The 23,073-nt window shown below is 36.4% G+C and overlaps 1 protein-coding gene across 3 annotated transcripts; it reads left to right on the top strand.

The window, feature by feature from the left end:
* Positions 1-1,381: 1,381 nt before the first annotated feature.
* gad1b (glutamate decarboxylase 1b) lies at positions 1,382-21,971 on the top strand. 3 transcript variants are annotated; one of them, XM_059497693.1, is made up of 17 exons: positions 1,383-1,688; positions 2,733-2,840; positions 4,540-4,602; positions 6,894-7,037; positions 7,771-8,013; positions 9,039-9,129; positions 14,985-15,097; positions 15,256-15,371; positions 16,083-16,162; positions 16,269-16,323; positions 16,544-16,660; positions 16,816-16,880; positions 16,977-17,055; positions 18,094-18,243; positions 18,984-19,091; positions 19,196-19,285; positions 20,470-21,971. In XM_059497693.1, exons 2-17 carry the CDS (start codon positions 2,765-2,767, stop codon positions 20,641-20,643), a joined length of 1,764 nt encoding a protein of 587 aa, XP_059353676.1. In that variant the 5' UTR covers positions 1,383-1,688; positions 2,733-2,764; the 3' UTR covers positions 20,644-21,971. The 3 variants fall into 3 exon arrangements, with proteins under 3 accessions (XP_059353678.1, XP_059353676.1, XP_059353677.1); XM_059497694.1 differs by lacking the exon at positions 1,383-1,688 and adding an exon at positions 2,176-2,369; XM_059497695.1 differs by lacking the exon at positions 4,540-4,602 and having other exon boundaries at positions 1,382-1,688.
* Positions 21,972-23,073: the final 1,102 nt, after the last annotated feature.

Raw genomic sequence — 23,073 nt, 5'->3', positions numbered from 1 at the left:
CAGAAAGGTGCAAGACATTATAGCGCCATCTAATGGAGGGGAAAAACAGTTCCACAATTTGAACAGGGGTTAGTTGTCACACTGGAAAGTTATCTTACAAGAAAAGATTTTTTTTTTTTTTTTTTGGCAAATTTTCTGTAATGGTTCTCTCAACATTATCAAGTAACTTGAATATAATTTTTATTCAAAGTTATCTGGTCTTTAATAATGTTCTCAAAATGTTAGCACAAAAACATAATTTATACATCGTCCATTTAACTTTTTAGGCGTTTATTTTGACGTTCATCTAACATTTATCTAACATTCATAAATGTCACTACTTGTTTTAGAATTTTCCGAGAACATTCAAAGTGTTCCTTTAATGTTTACGGAATGATAAAATGGAATGTTCCTTTAACGTTAAAACATTTTAAAACTGGACGTTTTGAACGTTAAGGAAACATTCAGAAACTCAGTTGGAACATTAGAAAATGTTCTTAGAACATCATTTTGTTTAATTAGGTCATTTATATAATATATAGAAGGTATAATATTTTGAGTAGTCCAGTTATTTTATTTTTTTATTTTATTTTATTTTTTGCAGTGACTTTGATTCCCAACGTCTTCCAATTAATTTAAACTACAGTTGTCGTTAATTTTATTCTCTTAAGTTTATTCTCATTTAAGTAACATTTTTAAAATAGCTGTTGCACAGTGAACACAAAATCACAATGAGTTAAGAGGAAATAATATATATATATATTTTTTGTCACAACTTGCGCCTACAGGGTTTGAATATGGAAAAACCCACCCAGAGAAATACTGACTGACTGCTAAATGTGTGACAACTAGCCCCGGTCTCTTCTGAATGCAGGTGTTGACTGAGTGGAGCTCTCCATGTGCTGAAAAGGCGGTAATGATATTGCGCGCTTATAATTAACAACAACCAATGAAAAGTTGTCGTCAGTATTGACAAGCGTAATCAGCAGAGGTTCTGAAATAAACTATCTTACAGGCATTGTACACAGCAGTTCAAGTGATTTTCCAGGGCGCTGCCCAAAAATCCTTCATTCAAGTTCAAGTTGGTCCGTTCTCTGTTGCCACCTCGTGGATGTCGGTGTTTTTATAATTCCAGACGTGTCGGTTAAACTGGGGCTGATCCACAAGTCATGCAATTAAAGAAAAAAACTGCTTCTAAAAATGTTGTTAAATTGACATGGAATTAAAATTGTTTATGGTTTCCCTCCAAAATAAGAAGTAACACCTGATGTTTGCGTCCTTGTGATGTCTCTCTGTCTGACTCTCTTACCCTCTCTCTCTCTCTTTCTCTCACTCCCCGGTTTCTCACTCCCACGGTATTTTGACGTGTGTGTGTATATATATATATATATATATATATATATATATATTACTCGGAGAATTAAACTTCATGTGTCTGGTGGCTTGAGTCCATATAATAATATCGAGACGAACCCGTGGATATTAACCGGCTTAAAATATACAACAGAAGTGAATTTTGGAAATTCTCCTGTCGCCTTTTGAAGGAGAAACACTGAATCAAGAATTGGCGGTGGATGGATTTTTATTTTCTTCTTCACTCTTCTGCTTTTCTGATATCAAGCGTCTCACAGCCACGTCACGCGGCGTGAAACATCCTCCGCGTGCCTCCGTTTTTCTGGATTTTATTGTGACACCTGTGACTTCGTAAGGTAAGCGCTCACCTTCTGCGTTCGATCTAAATTCAAGCCCTTTTTTCGTCTACAGTGTGGGAGGAGGATAAGAATATTTGAAAAAGGAGTAGAAACTTAATTATGCTTTTTATACTCGATGATAATAAATGCATGTGTAGATATAAACCAGTTTCTGCCAATATAGGAACAGGTCATGGTAAAATAATGAACTAAAAACATGGTATAATTTAACACATGAGCAGCGCAATGATTTTTTGGCCATATTTCACTAACCCCGACAGTGATTGATGCGCGTTATTTGAAGATATTTAAAGATCATTTTAATTGACAAATCAATAAGTCACTATTTTTCTAATCATTTTCTCTATCTCTTTCTCTCTTTGAGGGACTGAGCATTGGTTAAACGAACTGAGCTTCTGACCTTCTCTAAAATCATCTGACACAAAGAAACATATTTGTCATCGTCATCATCGTTAATAATGCTTTCAAAAAAGATCATTTTCATCCTGACTTCGTCGCCTTTGTTATGCCGCGGTTGAAGTGAGCAGATTCTTCATTTCTGCGTTTTAAATGATTCGATTTAAAGACCTCGTTACAGAGCCAATTAAGTCAGACTTCACGGTCTGCTGCGCGCTGGAGCTCAGAGGTGCGTCTGGAGAACAAGAACCGGACCGCCGTCCAAAATACCAAGTTATATAGGTCGGGTTATTTTCGGAACTTACCTACAATTCTTTTAGTTATTTCTTAAGTATGTGTTGCTTATTTCTCGCGCTTTGGATGCGCTGTTAGGTGCACTGCTCTATCAGAGCGCATTTCTGAGCATGACAGAACACAAGACAAATTGTCCTTGTGACGGGGAGTGAATTACTGCCATTTCAGAAGGATATCACAGATGCGTGAAATTATGCTGGAGATTCCTTGAAAACAAAAACGCTTGCTTTTATTTTTATAAGCAGTATATGAGATACAGGAAGGTATTATTTAGTATAATTTGTGTCATCACTGTTTTGTCCCAATTCTCCATATTTTCCGTTTAGTGCGTGTTTTCTTTTTTCTCTTTAGTCTGAAAGCTGTGAGGTGTTTCTCCTGGACTGATGGCGTCTTCTGCACCTTCTTCCTCGGCTCCTGATATGGACCCAAACACGGCTAATTTACGACAACCTGCCACAAGTAGGTCTCTCTGGATAACGCGTTTTTCACTTGGCTTGTTTACTCCGTGGGGTGGCGATGTTCTTCACTGCCTAAAAAAACACACATCACCGTGTGAAATGTCTATTAGCTGACAGAGACAGCTAGAGAGACAAATTATAAATTGTCTGATGATAGATAGATAGATAGATAGATAGATAGATAGATAGATAGATAGATAGATAGATAGATGTTAAAACGGAAACTCGATAAACAGACGATGTGTGCAGATGTGTATAATAGCCTACTACTACTAATAGTAATAATTTTATTTTATCTCTTTGTGTGCAGATATGTAGTCTATAATAGCCTACTACTACTAATAGTGATATTTTTATTTTATCTCTTTTTCGTTTTGGGAATGGTTTTAGTCGGAATTCATATATGGAGATTACAAATAAAATTATATTCTTAAATTTTACTCTCAAACAAGAGCATCCTACTTCTGCCTAATTACGTGTTGCAGTTAATTATGGTACCGATCTTATAACAATAGTCTTGCTTTTTGCTACGTTTTTATGGCAGCTTAAATAACAGCAATCAGCCATCGTCTGCTCTCAACAGTCCCACTTTAATAGCGTAATTACAAAAATTACCCACCATCACGGTCCAATTCACAGTTTCCTTTGTAGCTACGTAAAATGCCCGAGCCAGGGCAAAAAAAAATGCATGAAATAAACGGGTTTGATCTGATTTGATCGGGTTTAATAAACCTCTGTGTGCCTTTCTGAAGCCTATATATGTAAAAAAAAAAAAAAAAAAAATATTTTAAAACGTCAGACACAAAAATAAGCAATGCAATAATATAACGACGTAGTAGGCTACATATGTTATATAGTTTATTTATATACATTTTGTTTTTAATCCATGTGGTCAAGAGAATTATATGTTGTGTTGTTTTATTGTGCGTGCGTGTGTGTGTGTGTGTGTTCTGCGTGTTTTGCCATTATCTCCCTGCCACGCTCTATCTCACGCTCACTGACCTGAGGGGCGCGCGCTGTCTCTGCCTCGTGCTGACAGCGCGCGCCCGGGGCAGATAGAGCTAGATCTGCCCCCAGACACAACCCACCCCGGAGGATGAGATCAATTCATATCAAACTATTGATAATAGGCCTAATAATAAATCTGCTTCGTTTCCTCTTCTATGCACATTTAATGCAAACACACTATATTGTATTGTTTATATAAAAATGCAAGCTCAAAACGTTATGACTATTGTTCTTCATGCTATATGCGAATGCTTAATGTTGTAAGTGTGTGTGCATTTTTGTTTCATTGGCATCTGTCTGGTCACTAATGCTGGAGGTCATCCATGGTACATTTTTTCTAGTCTCACTGTATGACGGCTGGCGAGTCAAACACAAGCGTTTCACTCAATTAATTCCGAGACCTCATTTCATGCCCGCTTATTTTAAACCGCCTCTTTGCCGGATGTGTGCCACCATCTATTAGCTGCCTGCCTTTCTGATAGCCTCTATTGATTCCTTAAAAAAAAAACTGAAATAGACACAAAGAAGGAAAAAGCCACAGAGCCGGCAAAGACCCAAATCTGTTGCGCACATTCATTGCCTTCTGCGTCAATGCATGTTGACCCTGCTTTATTAGGCACACACATCCTCACCCATAGCATAAAAAAATGAAATATGGGATGTTGAACAGCTCTCCAAACGTCTCGTTTTAGCCGGCGACGCGTGGTACGGGGTTGCACACGGATGCACGAGGAAACTGGGCATGAAGATCTGTGGTAAGTTTCAGCCAACATCTTTTCAGTCAGTGGGGTCACTCAAGGTGGCAAAACCAAGGGCACCTTTATCCATGCTGTTGTTGCTCTATTGACCCAGGTGTGAATACATTTGTGCCCTAGATAGGGAGTGACTGTCATTGCGTGTTTTCATCACACTAAAGGTCAGAGAGCTGATATGTACCCTGTAGGCTACTGTGCGAACAGGGTCTTAGTCTTTTGTTCCCCCATATCACCCCTTGTACACTCGCATTATTATTTTCCGGACAAAGGCATAGAAATCAGCCCGAAAAGAGAGGTTTGCGCCAGCAAGACAAGAGAAAAATAGCTTAGAGAGTGCTGTGAATCCTCAGGGTCTGGATGGAAATATTCTCTCACGGTCAGTTAGATGGGTTTTCGTAACTGGATTTGTTCTTCAGTGAAACTCTATATATCAGGAGAAAAAAGGGCTGCCGGTGTTGCTCTCTAGTCTATTAGTTTCCTAGTGGGTGGTTCTCTGTCTCTCTCTCTCTCTCTCTCTCTCTCTCTCTCTCAACTTGTCTTTTTACGCCACGCTGCTTTTTATAGCCTGCTAAAAGATGTGAAGAGGATTGGGTGTTTTTAAGATGATGACGTATGGGAGGATGTGGCCATTTCTCCGGGTGAACTTTAAATCGTTTCATTCTCTTATATAAAGCCAGGGTCCTCTGGATTTAATTTCGCCTTCATTTAAAAAAATATTATACACTGACCATTTCAAAAACCATGAAGCTCATTAGTAGTAAAATGTATATGTTAGGGTGCAACCTACAAGAAAACACATAAAATGATTATTCTGTTATTAAAATTCTTTTGTAGGCTATACAGGGATACATTTAAAGTATACGCAAATGCATACAAGTACAAAAAACTATAAATAATACAAATATTTTAAAATGTTTTTCTTTATGCATTCATGTATTTCATTATGTATTTATTTTAGTTTATTTCTTTGGAGAGAGCTCATGCAGAAATAGATTTTGATTACATTTAAAGAAACGAAAAGAAATGGAATTAAGTCCAGAGTGTGAAGTCATATCTTTAGTATATTCAGCCTAATTTAAGCGTAAATTATTTTGTACAGCTATTTAATCAGAGTGTGTGTTTTATTTAAATTGCATGTACGATAAACATGCTTAACGTGCTTGAGGAGACCAAAAAGCCTTGGTCTTTAGCTTGAGAGAAAACAGAAAAATCTATATAGTCGCTATAAAATCGTGTCGCCTATTGATGTTCAGTGCATCGCCAAAGATTTACGACATCGAATAGTCATAAGCTCTTATCAGAACTGAGCCTGAATGAGAGAGAAGGGCTGCACGGTGGGCAGAGGGGAGTATTAACGGGGGTCTGTTTTCTCTGATAATATTGTGTGATAGTCCTGCTCAAAATGAGAGAGATAACGACACGCAATGACAGCCCGGCCCTCGTGACCGAAAGACGGATACTCTAAGGAAATATGCTGTTAAATATTGAGAAATATTCTTTATAATCTTACCAACCATCTATGACCCATGTTTTACAATATTTAGTGGCTCTAAGCAGTTTTCCATATAAAACCATTCAGTACAAAATGTAGCCTATGAATTATGTTGCATTGGTGTTTGCTCTCTTTCACATTAAAATATAAAAGTTCCAAATCTGGTTTTTGATTTACCAGTTGGGTTCCCCAAAGCTATCAGTTTTTAAAAGAACCATTTTTGGAATGCGAAGAGCACTTTAAATCTAAATAACGTTTATAAAGAACTTTTAATGTATTCTTTAAGGTTCTTCGTGGAACCATCGATGCCATATATTTATATATATATATAATTGGGTCTTTATTAAGCATTGCCTAAACCTGTTTGTCCATAATCAAGCAAGATGCTCTAATAAAACATCCTCGATAGATGGGAGTTTCAATCTATTAAATGTGCCTGTCGGCAGTTAATGGCATGGATCACCACAGTCAGTCAAGCGGAATCTGTGGAGGATGACAGACCCAGACGCAACCGTGTTTTTTAACAGTGTTTCATGATCCAAAACACACACACCCTACATGTCCTCTGATGTCATGGCTACAGTAACACCTCTGAACCCCCGCCAATCCATAAATAGCGCTGTCCTACTAAAACTCCAACAGCTGGAATCACCCTTAGGTATAAATATCAGAGAGCAAGCCAGCCGTTTAGTTGCTTATGTTAAAGCAACTGGTTAGAGATACAACTTTTCCCCTCTAGCATCCAGAATCAAGGCTGAGGATATGTTTTGCAATTCTTCTCCGTGTTGTAATGATGCAGGTTTCCTGCAGAAGAACAATAGTCTGGATGAGAAGAATCGGATGGTGGGCGCCTTCAAGGAGAGCGCGAAGAACCAGATGACGTGTGACAACAGCGAGCGCTTCACGCGCGCAGAGACAGACTTCTCCAACCTGTTCGCTCGAGGTAACCACAAACCTCCTTCTGAATCGTGTTTTCATAGGCTGCTCATATATGCCAGAGAGTGCCTAAACCTCGGAAACTAATGCTTTCTTGCTGCATCCAAATCAAACACTTAAAAGTTAAAGAGATTACATTTGATTGTTCGTATATTGTTGTAAGCTAAAACCATGAACAGATACACTAATCAACATCTGAAGTGGATCTAAAACCAAAATGCTTATTCTTGTCTTAGGACAACTTTAACTTTTTTGATCCACTTCAAATGTCGACTACTGTATATCAGCAAGATAGATAGATAGATAGATGTTTTTATAAATTTTTTGTAGATATTTTCACTAGTTGTCTCAGATGGAATAATGAACACAAGAAATATCAGGAAAATTATTATTATCAATAAAGATATTTAAAAGGTTATTTTAATTTATTTCAGAAGTTTATGAATTTCCATGCATAAACATAATCAGTGTCAGTAACTGATTATTGACCTATAAATAAAGCAGAATCTTAAAATCTCTTTATTTTTAATTATATTTTTCTTAATTATTTCAAAATCATAACCAGGTATTTTTAAGGATTACATAGAAAAAAAAATCTTAATTTTCAGTGTGGATTTTTAGACTTTTCACCTCCACTATATTATTATTATTATTATTATTGCTTCACCTGTCAACACATTGCACATAAACCATAGATATGTAAAATATGCTGACTCACATGCTGGCTCACTCCATTCCAGATCTACTGCCTGCTAAAAATGGCGAGGAACCCACAATCCAGTTTCTTCTCGAGGTGGTGGAGATCCTCACCAATTATGTGCACAAGACCTTTGACAGATCCACCAAAGTGCTGGATTTCCATCACCCTCACCAGCTCCTAGAGGGGATGGAGGGCTTCAACCTGGAGCTGTCTGACCAACCAGAGTCGCTGGAGCAGATCCTGGTGGACTGCAGAGACACGCTCAAGTATGGAGTCAGAACAGGTACAGGCCCATGGAGCAATTAGCACTCTGTCCAATCAGTCAACAGGAGTCCAGCTTTAACTTTAATTACTATCATTCACAGCTGACTACACAGATTTGAGTTGATTATGATGTTAAAGGATAATTAATTTATGACAGGTTCTTCCTATTTATTCACAGAAGTTATATCTTGATCATTTGAAAAGAGCAGTTTTGAAAATTGTTATGCTTACAGATGAGCAAATGAGTTTGACTTACTTATAATTTAATTTATAGGTAATATATGGAAGCAAATGGAGAAAGCTAATGATCTAATGACCAAAGTCACTTGATTAGATATTTACTGTCTAATGCCATAAACTGCATTTTCAAGTGGGGCCACAAATATTTTTGGGGAAACTAAAACCCTGGTGATATCACTGTTTTTATATAGAGTACCGTTCAAAAGTTTAAGATTTTAAAAAAATAATATAATACTTTTATTCAGCAGGGATTCATTAAATTGATCAAAAGTGACCAAAAATAATATTTATTAAATTTTTATTATAACAAATAAATGCTGTTCTTTTGAACTTTTGAATTCAACAGAAAGTCCTCTAAAAATGTATCATGGTTTCAAAAAAAAATAAAATATATATATATATAGATATATATATAGATAGATAGATATTGATAATAATCAGAAATGTTTCTTGAGCATCAAGCATATTAGAATGATTTCTGCAGAATCATGTGACACTGAAGACTGGAGTAATGATGATAATAATTTAGCTTCGCTTCACAAGAATAAATTGTGTTATAAAATATTTTACAATAGAAAGCACTTATATTAAGTGCTAAAAATATTTCACAATATTACTGTATTTTTTATCAGATATATGCAGCCTTGATGAGCATAAGATATTTTTTTTCAAAAACATTAAAAAATCCTACTGACCTCAAACTTTTCAACAACAGTCTTTTGGTCTGATTGTTTCATTTTATGATATGGAAGAGTATGTATTCGCAATTTGTACTTATAACTCCTGTAAAATCTCTTCTTCTAGGTCATCCTAGATTCTTCAATCAGCTTTCATCTGGTCTGGACATCATCGGTCTGGCTGGAGAATGGCTCACCTCTACTGCCAACACTAACATGTGAGTTACTGAAGCCACCGATCGCTGTCCTCTCGCGGGGGTCATTCGCCAGTAACAACACGTTGTCTGTGTTAAGTATTTCCGTGGCTCTGAGGTTATGTAAAGGGTTTTGTTTGAACGCTATGGCTCGAGGCACTGTTTTTGTCAAGGCTGTATCGAGTGATGTGTCTGAATGCTGTATCCACCCCGTTGCCCTCCAGGCCTGTGAGATTGCATATTGATCAGCCCATAGAGTTAGACATTTCACTGCTGATATAAAGAGCAAATTGAACGGAGCTGTTCTATTGGACATTTCTGTCTGATGAGTTGCTCATGCGATTAGTATAAGAAACGATAGTATAGATTGCACTGATGCATTGAATATTTTTGTTTCCATTGAAATGGCAGAAAACACAAAGGTATGGGAAAGACTGGAGCTGGTTGTCACATATTTTCTCCAGGGAATGTTTTTATTTTTTAATGCCATTTTCTGTATCGGCATAATCCTTCAAGTCTACCTAAAAATTGAACTACTGTAAAAAGTCTATGGTAAACCCCGTTATTCACGTTTCTGGACACAGTGAGAACTGTGATAAATACAGTGGGGTATTTAATCTAATTTTACAGTAAAATTTACAGTTTTTGGAAGTCAGAAAGAACACGCTATTTTATGATTTACAGTGGAAAAACTCTAAATTGAATTCCTGTGATACTTCATATTTGATAGATTTTCATTTAAATAATTATGTTTCTTCTCAGTGTTTTGCTATCAGCTATGTACATTAGGGTATTATGTTATCTTATGTTGTTAAGTGAATGCTGTTAATTGCATTATTTTAGTGTCACTTATAGTGTTACTATAATGGTGGTTATATGATACTTATTCTATTTATAGCTTGTGCCAATGTTACTTTAGTATCATTGAAATACTAGTTTTTATTAATATTTAGAAATTGTTATATATATATATATATATATATATATATATATATATATATAATTCATATTTAAAAAAAAAAACATTTTTTTATCATTTTAGAAGTTCTTATTTATTTTATATATACAATATAATTTTAATGAAAAATAAAATCAGTATAAGCTTTAGTTATTTTAATACATCAAGTTAAAATAAATATGAAATAAAATAAATATGAAATATATACAAATAAAATGAGAAATGATGCCTTAGCAATATTTTTATATTTCCTTTTATTTAACTTTTTTTTTATGTCAAATAACAAAAATCTTCTTTTATGGTTTTAGTTTTAGTGCCTGGCTTGTGCCAAGACTTCATTCGTCTTTCTCTTTACCAATTGTATTAGTTAATATACTAAACGAATTTAGTATGTTGGTATATTAGCATTATATCAGTTTTTTCTTTTCTTTTTTTACAGTAAATTTAAGTCAAATTCATAAAAACCTAAAACATTGTGTTCCTTATATAATATACATCACCCAAATTATTAACTAGAAAGAACAAGCAATTTGTGCAACTGGACATTTGGAATCAAAATCTGCTACTTAACAAGCTATAACCGTTCCCCAGGTGAAAACTAGCCCTTCTTCAACTATACAACAGAAGCTGATGGGTTTTTTCCTGAATCTTATGCTGCTGCTGTTAGTGCAGCACTGAGGAGTCTTACAGCACTAAAGCACAGAATGGACTTGTACCAAATCTATTTAACAGCCCATTGATTGCATGCGACTGTGGGCTGGTAGGAAGTGTGTGCCAGCTGGGACCAGCCAGTCGGAGAGCGTGTCCCTGCGGGCGAGCAGTCTGGCCATCGTATTTTACTCCCGCAGGCCATTTTGATCTCAGAGGACCGAACACTTCATTACAGCTGCCTTTCTTAATATAAATAGAGAGCTTCCCATAATAGAAGTCAGTTAAGATGAAAAAAAAAACCTTGTTAAATTGCCATAACTATGAACAATGGGTTTTTGGCCAAAGGGAATTACTTTGATTAATATGCTCTTAAGCTAATTCATACCAAATATGGAGAGGAAGAGCAGTGCCAAAAACATAAAAGAATCAAAGTTTTTACATCCATATCATATTTGCACACTTGCATTTCTGCAGTGCTTGTTTATCAGTAGTGTGACACTGAATACTCATAGGGTCTGTTCAATTGTGTTACTTATAAATGGTGTTACAACTAAATATCTGTGTTACAGCAAATCACCAAATACTAAATGATAAACTTGCTTTCCCCTCACTGATCTCTCTATATAGAGAATAATATCTATTTCTGCCATGTTTCATATCGACCCGCTCCTTTAAATGTCGCAATTCAGCAAATCAAGGGCACATATAAAAAGATATTCCCGGAGAGCAGTGTGATAAATTCAGTGTAATATGGCAGACAAAGCAAGAGCATGCACTTTTATATTTGTTGCCTATTTCACCTTATGTGTGTTTGCAATGTATGGAATAATCTGTGTATTTTTTTTGCATTCGCTGGATGCACACAGTCAAACAAGTTTTCATTTTTCACATGCAGTAAATACTAAGGTTTCAGAAAAGCTAGCAGTTTTTTTACTTTGTGGCATTTAGTTTATACGATTTTTACCACATTATAAAGAACGTCCTCAAGTGCTGCTGACATTTGAGAAGTCAAGAGGCGATCGATGTGTATTTCTGTATTAAACCTTGAATTTTGCCCTTTCTTCATGTCTCATTCCTGTAAAGCATCAATATGAGGTTAAAAACCACCATATTTGTGTCTGAAGGTGGATGGAACAACGTTGGCTCTAGTATGAAGCACTATTATCAGAGGTGTGTTAGTTCAGCAGATGAGAGTGTGGGAGTCTCTCTGTCGATTAGTGCTTCACTCTGATGCTGAAGCGTTTTCAGGATCTCAGGATAAATGTTTCTCCATCTCTCCCACATGATCCCATTGTCTTGCTCCAGGGATAAAGCTGTTCTTTTGGCCTCCCACTGCTCTCTTCCCCATTTTAAAGGATTTCACCTGCAATGTTTGAAAACGTTTCATTTCATCACTGCTGAGAGTGTCGCTTCTGCTGTTGCCAGCTTCACACACACACACACACACACACACACACACAAGCGTGCTATAGAAAGGGCTTTGTGAGAAGAGAAAGAGGAGTGTCCTCGTGTCTGTGATTCAGTGAATGGACGGGATACAAATGCTGCTTATTCTGTCGTTGATAGTAATGCTGATAATATTAAATGCATAATACACTAAGTAAAATTTAAAATTAAATTTACACAATACTAACTCATAATTGAAACTTAAATCTCATATTACACTCTGTAAAAAATAATTTTCTTATTCAGAATTTTTGTACTGTTTTCCATTAGAAATATCTAAACATTCTGAAATCAAGATACATTTACTTGAGAAGCAAAAAGGCATAAGATATAAAGTATCGTATTCAGAGAAATGTATCAAAATAAAGTGGAGTTTTGCTAAAATAAGAAAGAATAACTGCCAATGCACTTAATAATAAAAAAAAACTTGACCAACGTTCTGTGTTTTTATTTATCTGATTATGATTTTTTTTTTGTTATGCAAATGCATATCACAAAATGCATTTTAATTTCATAGTTGAATAAACGGCCCCCTTTTTATGCATTCAGGCAGATATTAAATTTCCTGTTGGTTTTTCCTCCTTTGTACCTGAAAATGTAATTTGTCAAATCCAACACGTGTTACAGTCCGGCTCAGGAAACATTGTTCTATTTCTACGACATTCTGACAGCTGAAATCATGTTTTCGCTGCGTGTTATTGATGAGTCCCCGTTATTTTACTGTCTGAAATCTTTGTTCCTTCTCGTGACGGAGCTGAACAATGAGTCTGCCCGGGGCTGTTCCGTGTCCTAGTTGTGTTCCATCACACGTTCATCCACTTTCGTCCATCCTTTCTGTGAATGAGACGGATTTGTGCCGAAACGCGGTCTTATCTCGCGCGCGCAGCCGTCCCCTCATTTGTGTGCCGTCTGCCCCCCGTCATCCTGAACCTCTCCATTTAGACAGACAGATAGCCATCAGAGTACTGACTCCCTTCATTAAAACAGCCTGAAATGAGCCCTTATCTCGTCTATCACAGCCGTCTTTTAATTAGCGATATTCAAAGCAGCCGAGAGGGACAGAATGTATCTCTGATGGAACAGTTTGTGATGTCTGCAGGAACTGTGATTCTCTGAATGAAGCAGTTGTTGCCAGATTTGGACAATTTGCACAAGTGGAACATTAATTTGATAGCATAAATACGAATAGCCATGTCCAAATTTTCAAATTTCAGCCCAAAAACGAAGTAAAGTTAACCAAATCAATAAACTGTATCCACTTTATTATGCTAGGCGAAATTATGCTATTTTTTGGTTAAGGCTAGAAGGGATACAGCTTGCGGCTACTGGGCATGCGCATGTGTGTCACACAATAATAACAACTGTTTTTGCATTATTATATAACAGGTGGTTTACGGGTGGGGTAGGTGTAGACGTTAATAACCCTGATGAAAAAAACAACAGACACATTACAAAATGTGTAATGGTTTTACTGGTTTGCCTATAATGGGACTTGTAGGCTATTGGTTTTAATGGAAACGGTAATGGACCCTGTATGTTTCTACTGATAATTGGTCGCCTTCTATTGGTTGCTTGCTAAAGCCAATAGTTCCTAATGGAATATGTCCCAAAACACACTAGAAAAACATTAGAAATCACTAGAAAAAAAATAAAAATAATATATATACATACATATATATATATATATATATATATATATATATATATATATATATATATATATATATATATATATATATATGTGTGTGTGTGTTTGTGTGTGTGTGTGTGTGTGTGTGTGTGTGTTTCAGCAGGGAAAACACATTCTAATAAATATAAACATTCAATTTATTGGCCCTCGCTTTATCTCTTTTTGCAACAACCCTATTTTTTTGGTGAATGCGATACACTTCTTATTCATTAGCTGCAATAGGCTATAAGTAAATATTTATTAAGTAGCAAAACTAAAAGTGCAGTAGAATTTCCCTGTTGAAAAAAAAATACTGCATTTGCTGGTTAAGTAGCTATGCTTTGAAGCATGGCTGCTGGTTTGAGCCGGTCCTTAGCTGGTCTTAACTAGCTCCTGCTTATGACCAGCACATGACCAGTTAAGGACCAGTTTAAACCAGCTCAAACCAGCAGCCATGCTTCAAAAAATAGGCTAGTCCAACTACCTAACCAGCATATGCTGGATGTTTCAACAGAGTTGAGCTACAGATCAGTGTGTTAATGAATACTAAAATAGATTAAAATAATATGAAAAGAAATAGTGACCAATTTACAATATCTGGAAGCATAACGTGGAGTTTTTGTACAGTTAAAATAACTGGAAGCCAGTAACACCGGAAGTCTCGCATATACAAGTTACAGATGACCCGCTGTTAGCCTTCATTAAAATAAGGTGGAGACACGGTGGAGACAAGGCAAGGCAAGTTTATTAGCACATTTTGTACACAATGGTAATTCAAAGTGCTTTACATAAATAATCATGAAGAAAAATAATAACAAAAAATAAAATTTAAAAACTTTTAAAATGATCAAAAAAATTACTTATTTAAAATGAATTAAAAACAGTTAGAAAATGATGAAAATATAGTGCAATCAGTTCGGACATTGCACAGTGCTCATTCAATAAATGCACAGCTAAACAGATGAGTTTTAAGTCTAGATTTAAATGTGACTAGTGTTTAAGCAGATCTGATCTCTTCTGGACACAGAAACATCTAGATATTTTTCTGCACTGGAAAAGATGGGGTTTCAGTGGTGTAAATAAAACAAAGCTTTTACAAGAAAATACAAATTCAGTCTCATGTGACTAAATCTGGTCTAACTGTGTGTTGCTCAGGTTCACATATGAAATTGCTCCTGTGTTTGTTCTGATGGAGCAACTGACCCTCAAGAAGATGAGAGAGATCATTGGATGGACTAATGGTGATGGCGATGGACTCTTCTCACCAGGTAACAAACCGAATAATGAAATATCACCATTACAAACATAACCCAAAGGACATACACCTGGTTGTGCATACAAATTATGACATTTTTGTGTTGGCTGAACTATTTCTTTGGCTACCCCATTTTATTTTGGTGCTGTAATGTGATGAATCTGTTCACAGGTGGTGCTATATCAAACATGTACAGTGTGATGGTTGCGCGGTACAAGTATTTCCCTGAAGTCAAAACCAAAGGCATGTCTGCAGCACCACGACTTGTGCTTTTCACTTCTGAACAAGTAAGTACTGGTACTCACTTTCACTGCAGTTAAGCAGAGGATATGACTCCCTCTAGGGGTCATATATTACACAGCCCTTTGTCTTGAATATTGGATTTGCCAAGAATGCTAATATGATTCCTAATTTGATGCTGAGCTCAAAAATATATTTGATATGTTATGTTACAGTTGATAAGTAGCTTAATGCACTTACTAAAATAACAAAAGCAATCAAAAGTTTTGGTTTTAATGGCAAAAAAGGATATTCAAAATGTATCATTTATCTTACAATCTGCAAAGGACTGTAAAACTACATTCAAATATTCAATGTAATGTCAAAAAAATTTTCTATCACTGTCTGAAACACCCACTTATGTAGCAGAAAGAATTTGGCTCATGTTTGCATTTTTTCCTGTCACTGGCCATAAAATCACATAAAATCAGCTGAGGATTTTTATTCCTGGCTGAGAGGAAGATATGACTTAGTGGCAGTTTTTTAAAGTATATCCAAAACTTCACCTTAAAATTGATCATAGAAGACAAATATGCTACAAAATGTGTGGCATACTCATGCAAAACAAGCACTATTTTCAGAATCAGAAGCCCAAAATTATTATTAAAATTATGTATTTACATTTCAATCAGCAAATATGGTATTATTGTACATTTGCATTAATTTTATACTATTTAGCTGTTTGATTGATTGGCAACTCCACTGTTTGTTTTTTGCAGAGTCATTATTCAATCAAAAAGGCAGGAGCAGTGCTGGGATTTGGCAAAGAAAACGTAATTCTCCTGAAGACAGATGAGAGGTATCATCTTCTTTTGAGCTCTTAACCACTGTAACTTTCTTTCAAAGCTCATGTTTTATTTGCTAGAGTCCCTCCCACTTACACCTAATTGGCTGTCTTGTTTCAGGGGGCGTGTCATACCTGCTGACTTAGAGGCCAAGATCATTGATGCCAAACAGAAGGTACGTAGATGCTCAGACTCACTGTTTCCAAGACAAGTGAGTGAAAGTATTTAACCTCAGTGCCTGAATAGTTCAGTGGATCAATACTGAAGCAGGTATTCTCAAGCTGATGGATGATTTGACGTTTAAGTACAAATTCTAAGTCTCTCTGTTAATAAAGGGAACTTGCTTCAGGCCATGTACTATCAGCAGTGAATGAAATTTTGAATGTTGATTTTAGGGTTACGTGCCACTGTTTGTGAACGCAACAGCTGGTACCACAGTATATGGAGCATTCGATCCCATCAATGACATTGCCGACATCTGCGAGAAGTATAACCTGTGGTTACATGTAGATGTAAGTTTGATTCAAATATATACATGCATTTCCCTTGATTGCTTTCAGAATTTGCTGAAATGGTAACTAAACAAATGAATGTAAAAAATGGAGAATTAAATAAATGAATTAATACATCTTAAATCATTCAGTCAGTGGTGTTTGTACATATATAGGGTGCTTGGGGTGGAGGACTGCTGATGTCCAGGAAACACCGTCACAAGTTAAGCGGCGTTGAGAGGTATGTAAAAATCACATGAGATGAGGTGCTAAATTGACTGTATATCAAAATGAAGATACTGTGTGACCTGAAACCCCACATGTCTGTTTGTTTCAGAGCAAACTCAGTCACATGGAACCCTCATAAGATGATGGGTGTACCACTGCAATGTTCAGCCATCCTGGTCAGAGAGAAGGTGAGACAGGAAGTCTCCAGGATTTATCACACACTAGAGCTCCATTTACATCTGGCATTAACTTTTCTCTTGGAAAAGCCCATCTACTTTACAGTAATATTTTTTTATTTTTTAAGAAATTATTACTTTTATTATATTTTTTATTTCTGAAGGATCATGTGACCCTGAAGACTGGAGTAATGATGCTGAAAATTCAGTATTGCATCACAGGAATACATTATATTGGATATAAAAATCCTGTACAAGAATCTTGGATATGCAGATTCGCGCCAAACTCATTTGGATAAATACAGAGTTCCGGCATGGAACTCTAGATGGCGCAGTCCAATAGGTCTAACTCAATCTGACCTAATGACATCATTATCACATGGCACAGCTGATTGGTTCTCTCCTGTATCAGTAGCCAATGAGCTTGCTGCTCAACATTCAAATATATGACTTGTGCTTGCCACAGCAGTTGCAGCTTGCTTCAGAAACCCTACACCTTCCCCAGCTCCACCTGTATAGATCTGCTACGAGGTAATTCATGTATGCCAGGGTTATTCAAATCTTGCCCTGGAGGGCCAATGCGGTGCAGAGTTTAGCTCTAACCCTAGTCAAACACACCTGAGCATGCTAATCAATGTTTTTGGGATCATTAGAAAATCACAGGCATGTGACTTTGATCAGGCTTGGAGCCGAACTCTGCACCGCATTGACCCTCCAAGGCAAGATTTGAATAACCCTGATGTATGCTATATGGGGGTTATTTCATGTATGTTATATTGCAGCAGCAATATTTCTTACATGCTCACAGCAGCATTTTGTTGGATGTATTGGCAGTAGCAAGTCTCGGTACTTGCTCTGCCACAGCAGCAGCAGCATAGCAGATCTTTTCCACCAAGACCACATACATTAACACTGCCATGCCAATCCCTCCGAGAGTTGTCATGATAGAAATGTGTCTGCTACATGAATTTATGTAGATCAAGTCAATTCAAATTTATTTAAAGTTTAGTTATACAGCTACTGATCACAGGAGCTGTGTCTCTGTTGCAGGGCATTCTGCAGGGCTGCAACTCCATGTGTGCTGGATACCTCTTCCAACCAGACAAACAGTACGATGTGACCTACGACACCGGCGACAAGGCCATCCAGTGTGGCAGACATGTAGACATCTTCAAATTCTGGCTCATGTGGAAGGCCAAGGTGGGTCACAAAAGCTGCTGTTATGCCATATTAAATAAATTATATACTACATAGTGCTTTTCACAATACACATTGCTTCAAAAACAGCTTTACAGAAAATTATGATGATGTATCTTAATATCTTAATGCTTAATAGTTGCATTTAGCAGATTAGAGCTGGGTGATAATATAGTTTACATTTTGTGACAAAGTTAACAATTTGAGACTAAACAAACAATCAAGCAGGTATTTAAATGTCGTATATATATATATAAGTATACTGGATGTATGTGGATAAAGTTGGACATATATATGTATGTTTATATTATATATATATATATATATATATATATATATATATATATGTATACAATGTATATATGCAAAGATAGTTTGATATAATATATACAATAATAGATTACATTCACAAAGCCAAGATTTGCTATATGGTATATATATATATACATATACATATATATATATACATATACATATATATATATACACATATATATATATATATATATATATACACACATACACATATATATACACACACACACACATATATATATATATATATATATATATATATAACTTACTGTATGTATGTATAATTATGTATTATGTATGCAGGAAAAGTGGTATATATTCCAAATATTAAAATAAAAACAATTATGTGGCTAGAGCAAATTAGCAATGAGTATTTTGCCGAGAAAAACACATTTTTATCCTGACTGTTGATTTTTTTTTCTGTGCAGGGCACAATTGGGTTTGAGCAGCACATTGACAGATGTCTGGAGCTGTCTGAATATCTCTACAATAAAATCAAGAACCGTGAGGGATATGAAATGGTCTTTGAGGGCCAGGTTTGTATCAGGCACATGCATACTCAAGTATAGACTGAAAAAACTGCTTACCTAATACTGCATGTAATTAAATGTTCTTATTGCTTTTCTTTTGTTCTCTGCAGCCCCAGCACACAAATGTTTGCTTCTGGTATATTCCACCAAGCTTGCGTGGCATGCCACATGGAGACGAACGAAGGGAGAAACTACACAGGGTACATCATCTCATTTCAGTTATACAAAATGAGAGTAACAAGCACACATACTGGTAGTGATCAAAACCAATTTTACAATCTTGTTTCGGTTCAGTGGTATTAAAGCTTTTATAAAAGAGTCATGTGATTTCAGCAGAACCATAGATTAAAAACATTTTACAATTCCAAGGATTCGCTTCTACGCTCTTAAGTTTCCAAAAGAGGGCTTGCCATAGAATAACAATTTTGGTTTTAAACCGTTTTAAAAGAATAGTTCAGCTGAAAATGTCCTCACCCTCTGGCCTTCCAAGATGCAGATGAGTTTGTTTCTTCATGGGAACAGATGGCATTCCATCACTTGCCCACCAGTGGATGATCTGCAGTGAATGGGTGCCGTCAGAATGAGAGTCCAAACTGCTGATAAAAACATCCCAATAATCCACAAGTAATCCACTAATTACTCCAGTCCATCTTTTAATGCCTTGTGAAGTGAAAAGCTGTGTGCTTGTAAGAAACAAATCCATCATTAAGACTTTGCTTCTGGCTAAAATAGGAGTCCATAATCTATAATTACATTTCCTCCAGTGAAACAATAATTTCATCTGAATCAGGAGAGAAATATGGTCGGATCAAGCGCCATTTAAAACTGAAAGCAGTCCAGAACAGCTCTAAACTAATGTGTGGGTGAAATTTGATGTGAGAGACAATATGAGATGGACTTTTTCACAGGACGAAGTGTTATGGATTATGGACTGGTATTTTGTCCAGAAGCAGCGGTTTAGGGTTTAAAAAAGATGTTAATTAATGAACTGGAGTGTGAATTGCTTGTGGATGTTTTTTCAGCCGTTTGGACTCTCATTCTGACGGCACCCATTTACTAAATTGGATCCATCGGTGAGCAAGTGATGCAGTGCTAAATAAGGGAAAGTTCCCTGGATGTTAAAGCTTCTTCATGGAACCATCGATGCCAATAAAGAACTTTAATTCTTAAGAGTGTAGATGTTGTTGATCTTGTGAACCCACGTTCTCTTTAAGTTTGTAGAGGATGCCATCATTTGTACATATCTGGGTTGTATTTTCATTCGATTTACACCGTTTTGAGTCAGCATGTGCCACAAGTTTATGTTTTTTCCAGTGCTTTGAATGAATCACTTTACATAGAAAATTGGTTCTCCCATCACTAAATTACACCATCTCCCCTGCAGGTGGCGCCGAAGATCAAAGCAATGATGATGGAGTGCGGCACAACCATGGTAGGATACCAACCACAGGGTGACAAGGTCAACTTCTTCCGAATGGTCGTCTCCAATCATGCCGCCACCAAGTCCGACATTGATTTCCTCATCAATGAGATCGAGAGGCTGGGTCACGACCTGTGAGAGCAGAGAGCTGCAGCTCTGTGTCTATATTCAAGGCTTAGGCATCTCGATAGGATGTTCGCCCAGTCTATACATTTAATGGCTATGTTTCGACGTCGTATTGTGGTCCAATATGTTCTGTCCTTCTTCTCAATGTCTTTAGATCTTTAACTTACAGATTATGTAGCCTGAATAGCTACACGGTCACCTTATAACATAGTTTAAATCCATTGGGATCAGGTGTAACAGTCGGTGCTTGGGTTTGTAAATACAATATAAAGACGAGCAAAGACGCACCACCCTTTTAATGAAGTTCGAACCCCTTTCTGTGTAGTAGTGGGGTCTGTGTGTAAACCAGTGGTTGATCTGTATTTCAGTGTTGTGTTTCCCAAACTAACCTTGTAGTAGGTCATGTAAAGTGTTTAATCAACACCTTTGTGAGGTGAAACATAAGAATTCAATTTTCAGTTTGAAATGTATTGATATGAATCTATAAACAAAGACTTTATTCATATTGTGAACCAATGGTGTTCAAAGGTATTTCTCCCATTTGTAACAGTTCTTCATTTGTATTTTAAGACAAGTTATATATAATCAAACAAGTTTAGGCTAAATGTTTATGGTCCAGTAGTGTACTTGTGAGCCAAAGACAGAACTAGTGCCATACATTTTACAATATACTCAACATTCTTTGAAATAAGCAAGCGTATAAATTATAGCATCAATCTATACACATTTATATAAATATGAATATATTGTATATGTTTGTGGTTGAGGCCCTTAACTCTGTGCAATCAGTGTGTTATTGTTACAACGTTATCGTGTGTATATTTGACTGAATGTTATAAGCAATCCTATCAATAATCTGAAGGTGGTTAGTTACCAGATGTATATTACTATTTATTGATATTCAACTCAGGCGAATATAGCATCATATTTAAAAGAGAGTGGGAAGAAATAACAAAAGAAAACAATAAAAGCACAAACTTAGAAGGAAGGCTTGAAATGTCCTCAGGATGCTGGAAGATTGTGTTCATATTCATATTTATTAAAAGTTTATTGCTATACGGTATTTAGATTCAGCTGTTGTCTTTGGACTCTTTATTTCATGTTCTCTATTTGTTCAAAGTGTATTTGACAAATGTGAGGAGGGCGATCTGGTCTCCTCAGTAAGGCTGGCACTTTAAAATGCAATCACATTATATGTAAACGGTTATTAACATATATACTGTACATGGCACAATAAAAAGCTATTAAAGTATAAGAATGTTCTGTTAGTCGTCTTTTTAAAATGTATAAATAATGCACCTTTATTTTAAAGCATATAATAAACTTGCACTTCACGCCCAGTTTGTTTGTGTTCTCTTTTATTTCATTCTTATATTAAAGCAGCTGTTCTCAGGATGGTACATCATAATGACAATATTCAACTATATTTCAAAATATACAGAAAAACCCCAAAAAGTATATTTGCTCAAATTTATTTCAAAATGTATTTATTGGAATAAATTTTATACCAACATATTATTGCTCACTGAAAGTATATGATAAAAATCAATATTTGCTTTTAGTCTAAATGTACAATCACCTAAAGGATTATTAGGAACACCATACTAATACTGTGTTTGACCCCCTTTCGCCTTCAGAACTGCCTTAATTCTACGTGGCATTGATTCAACAAGGTTCTGAAAACATTCTTTAGAAATGTTGGCCCATATTGATAGGATAGCATCTTGCAGTTGATGGAGATTTGTGGGATGCACATCCAGGGCACGAAGGGATGGTCATAAAGGGATGGACATGGTCAGAAACAATGCTCAGGTAGGCCGTGGCATTTAAACGATGCCCAATTGGCTCTAAGGGGCCTAAAGTGTGTCAAGAAAACATCCCCCACACCATTACACCACCACCACCAGCCTGAACAGTGGTAACAAGGCATGATGGATCCATGTTCTCATTCGGTTTACATCGAATTCTGACTCTACCATCTGAATGTCTCAACAGAAATCGAGACTCAGACCAGGCAACATTTTTCCAGTCTTCAACTGTCCAATTTTGGTGAGCTTGTGCAAGTTGTAGCCTCTTTTTCCTATTTGTAGTGGAGATGAGTGGTACCCGGTGGGGTCTTCTGCTGTTGTAGCCCATCCGCCTCAAGGTTGTGCGTGTTGTGGCTTCACAAATGCTTTGCTGCATACCTCGGTTGTAACGTTATTTCAGTCAAAGTTGCTCTTCTATCAGCTTGAATCCGTCGGCCCATTCTCCTCTGACCTCTAGCATCAACAAGGCATTTTCGCCCACAGGACTGCCGCATACTGGATGTTTTTCCCTTTTCACACCATTCTTTGTAAACCCTAGAAATGGTTGTGCGTGAAAATCCCAGTAACTGAGCAGATTGTGAAATACTCAGACCGGCCCGTCTGGCACCAACAACCATGCCACGCTCAAAATTGC

The sequence above is a fragment of the Carassius carassius genome, chromosome 17 (genome assembly GCF_963082965.1).
Source record: "Carassius carassius chromosome 17, fCarCar2.1, whole genome shotgun sequence".
Lineage (NCBI taxonomy): Eukaryota > Metazoa > Chordata > Actinopteri > Cypriniformes > Cyprinidae > Carassius > Carassius carassius.
Note: the sequence above shows the minus strand (reverse complement) of the source record. Positions and strands in the feature narration are given on the sequence as shown.

What these genes read in the sequence shown, in the direction of transcription:
- gad1b (XM_059497693.1), top strand. Translation starts at nt 2,765, where the DNA reads ATGGCGTCTTCTGCACCTTCTTCCTCGGCTCCTGATATGGACCCAAAC. An exon ending in AAGTTAAGCGGCGTTGAGAG is followed by an intron (nt 16,881 to 16,976) that starts GTATGTAAAAAT and finishes TGTTTGTTTCAG; the next exon opens with AGCAAACTCAGTCACATGGA. An exon ending in GGCTCATGTGGAAGGCCAAG is followed by an intron (nt 18,244 to 18,983) that starts GTGGGTCACAAA and finishes TTTTCTGTGCAG; the next exon opens with GGCACAATTGGGTTTGAGCA.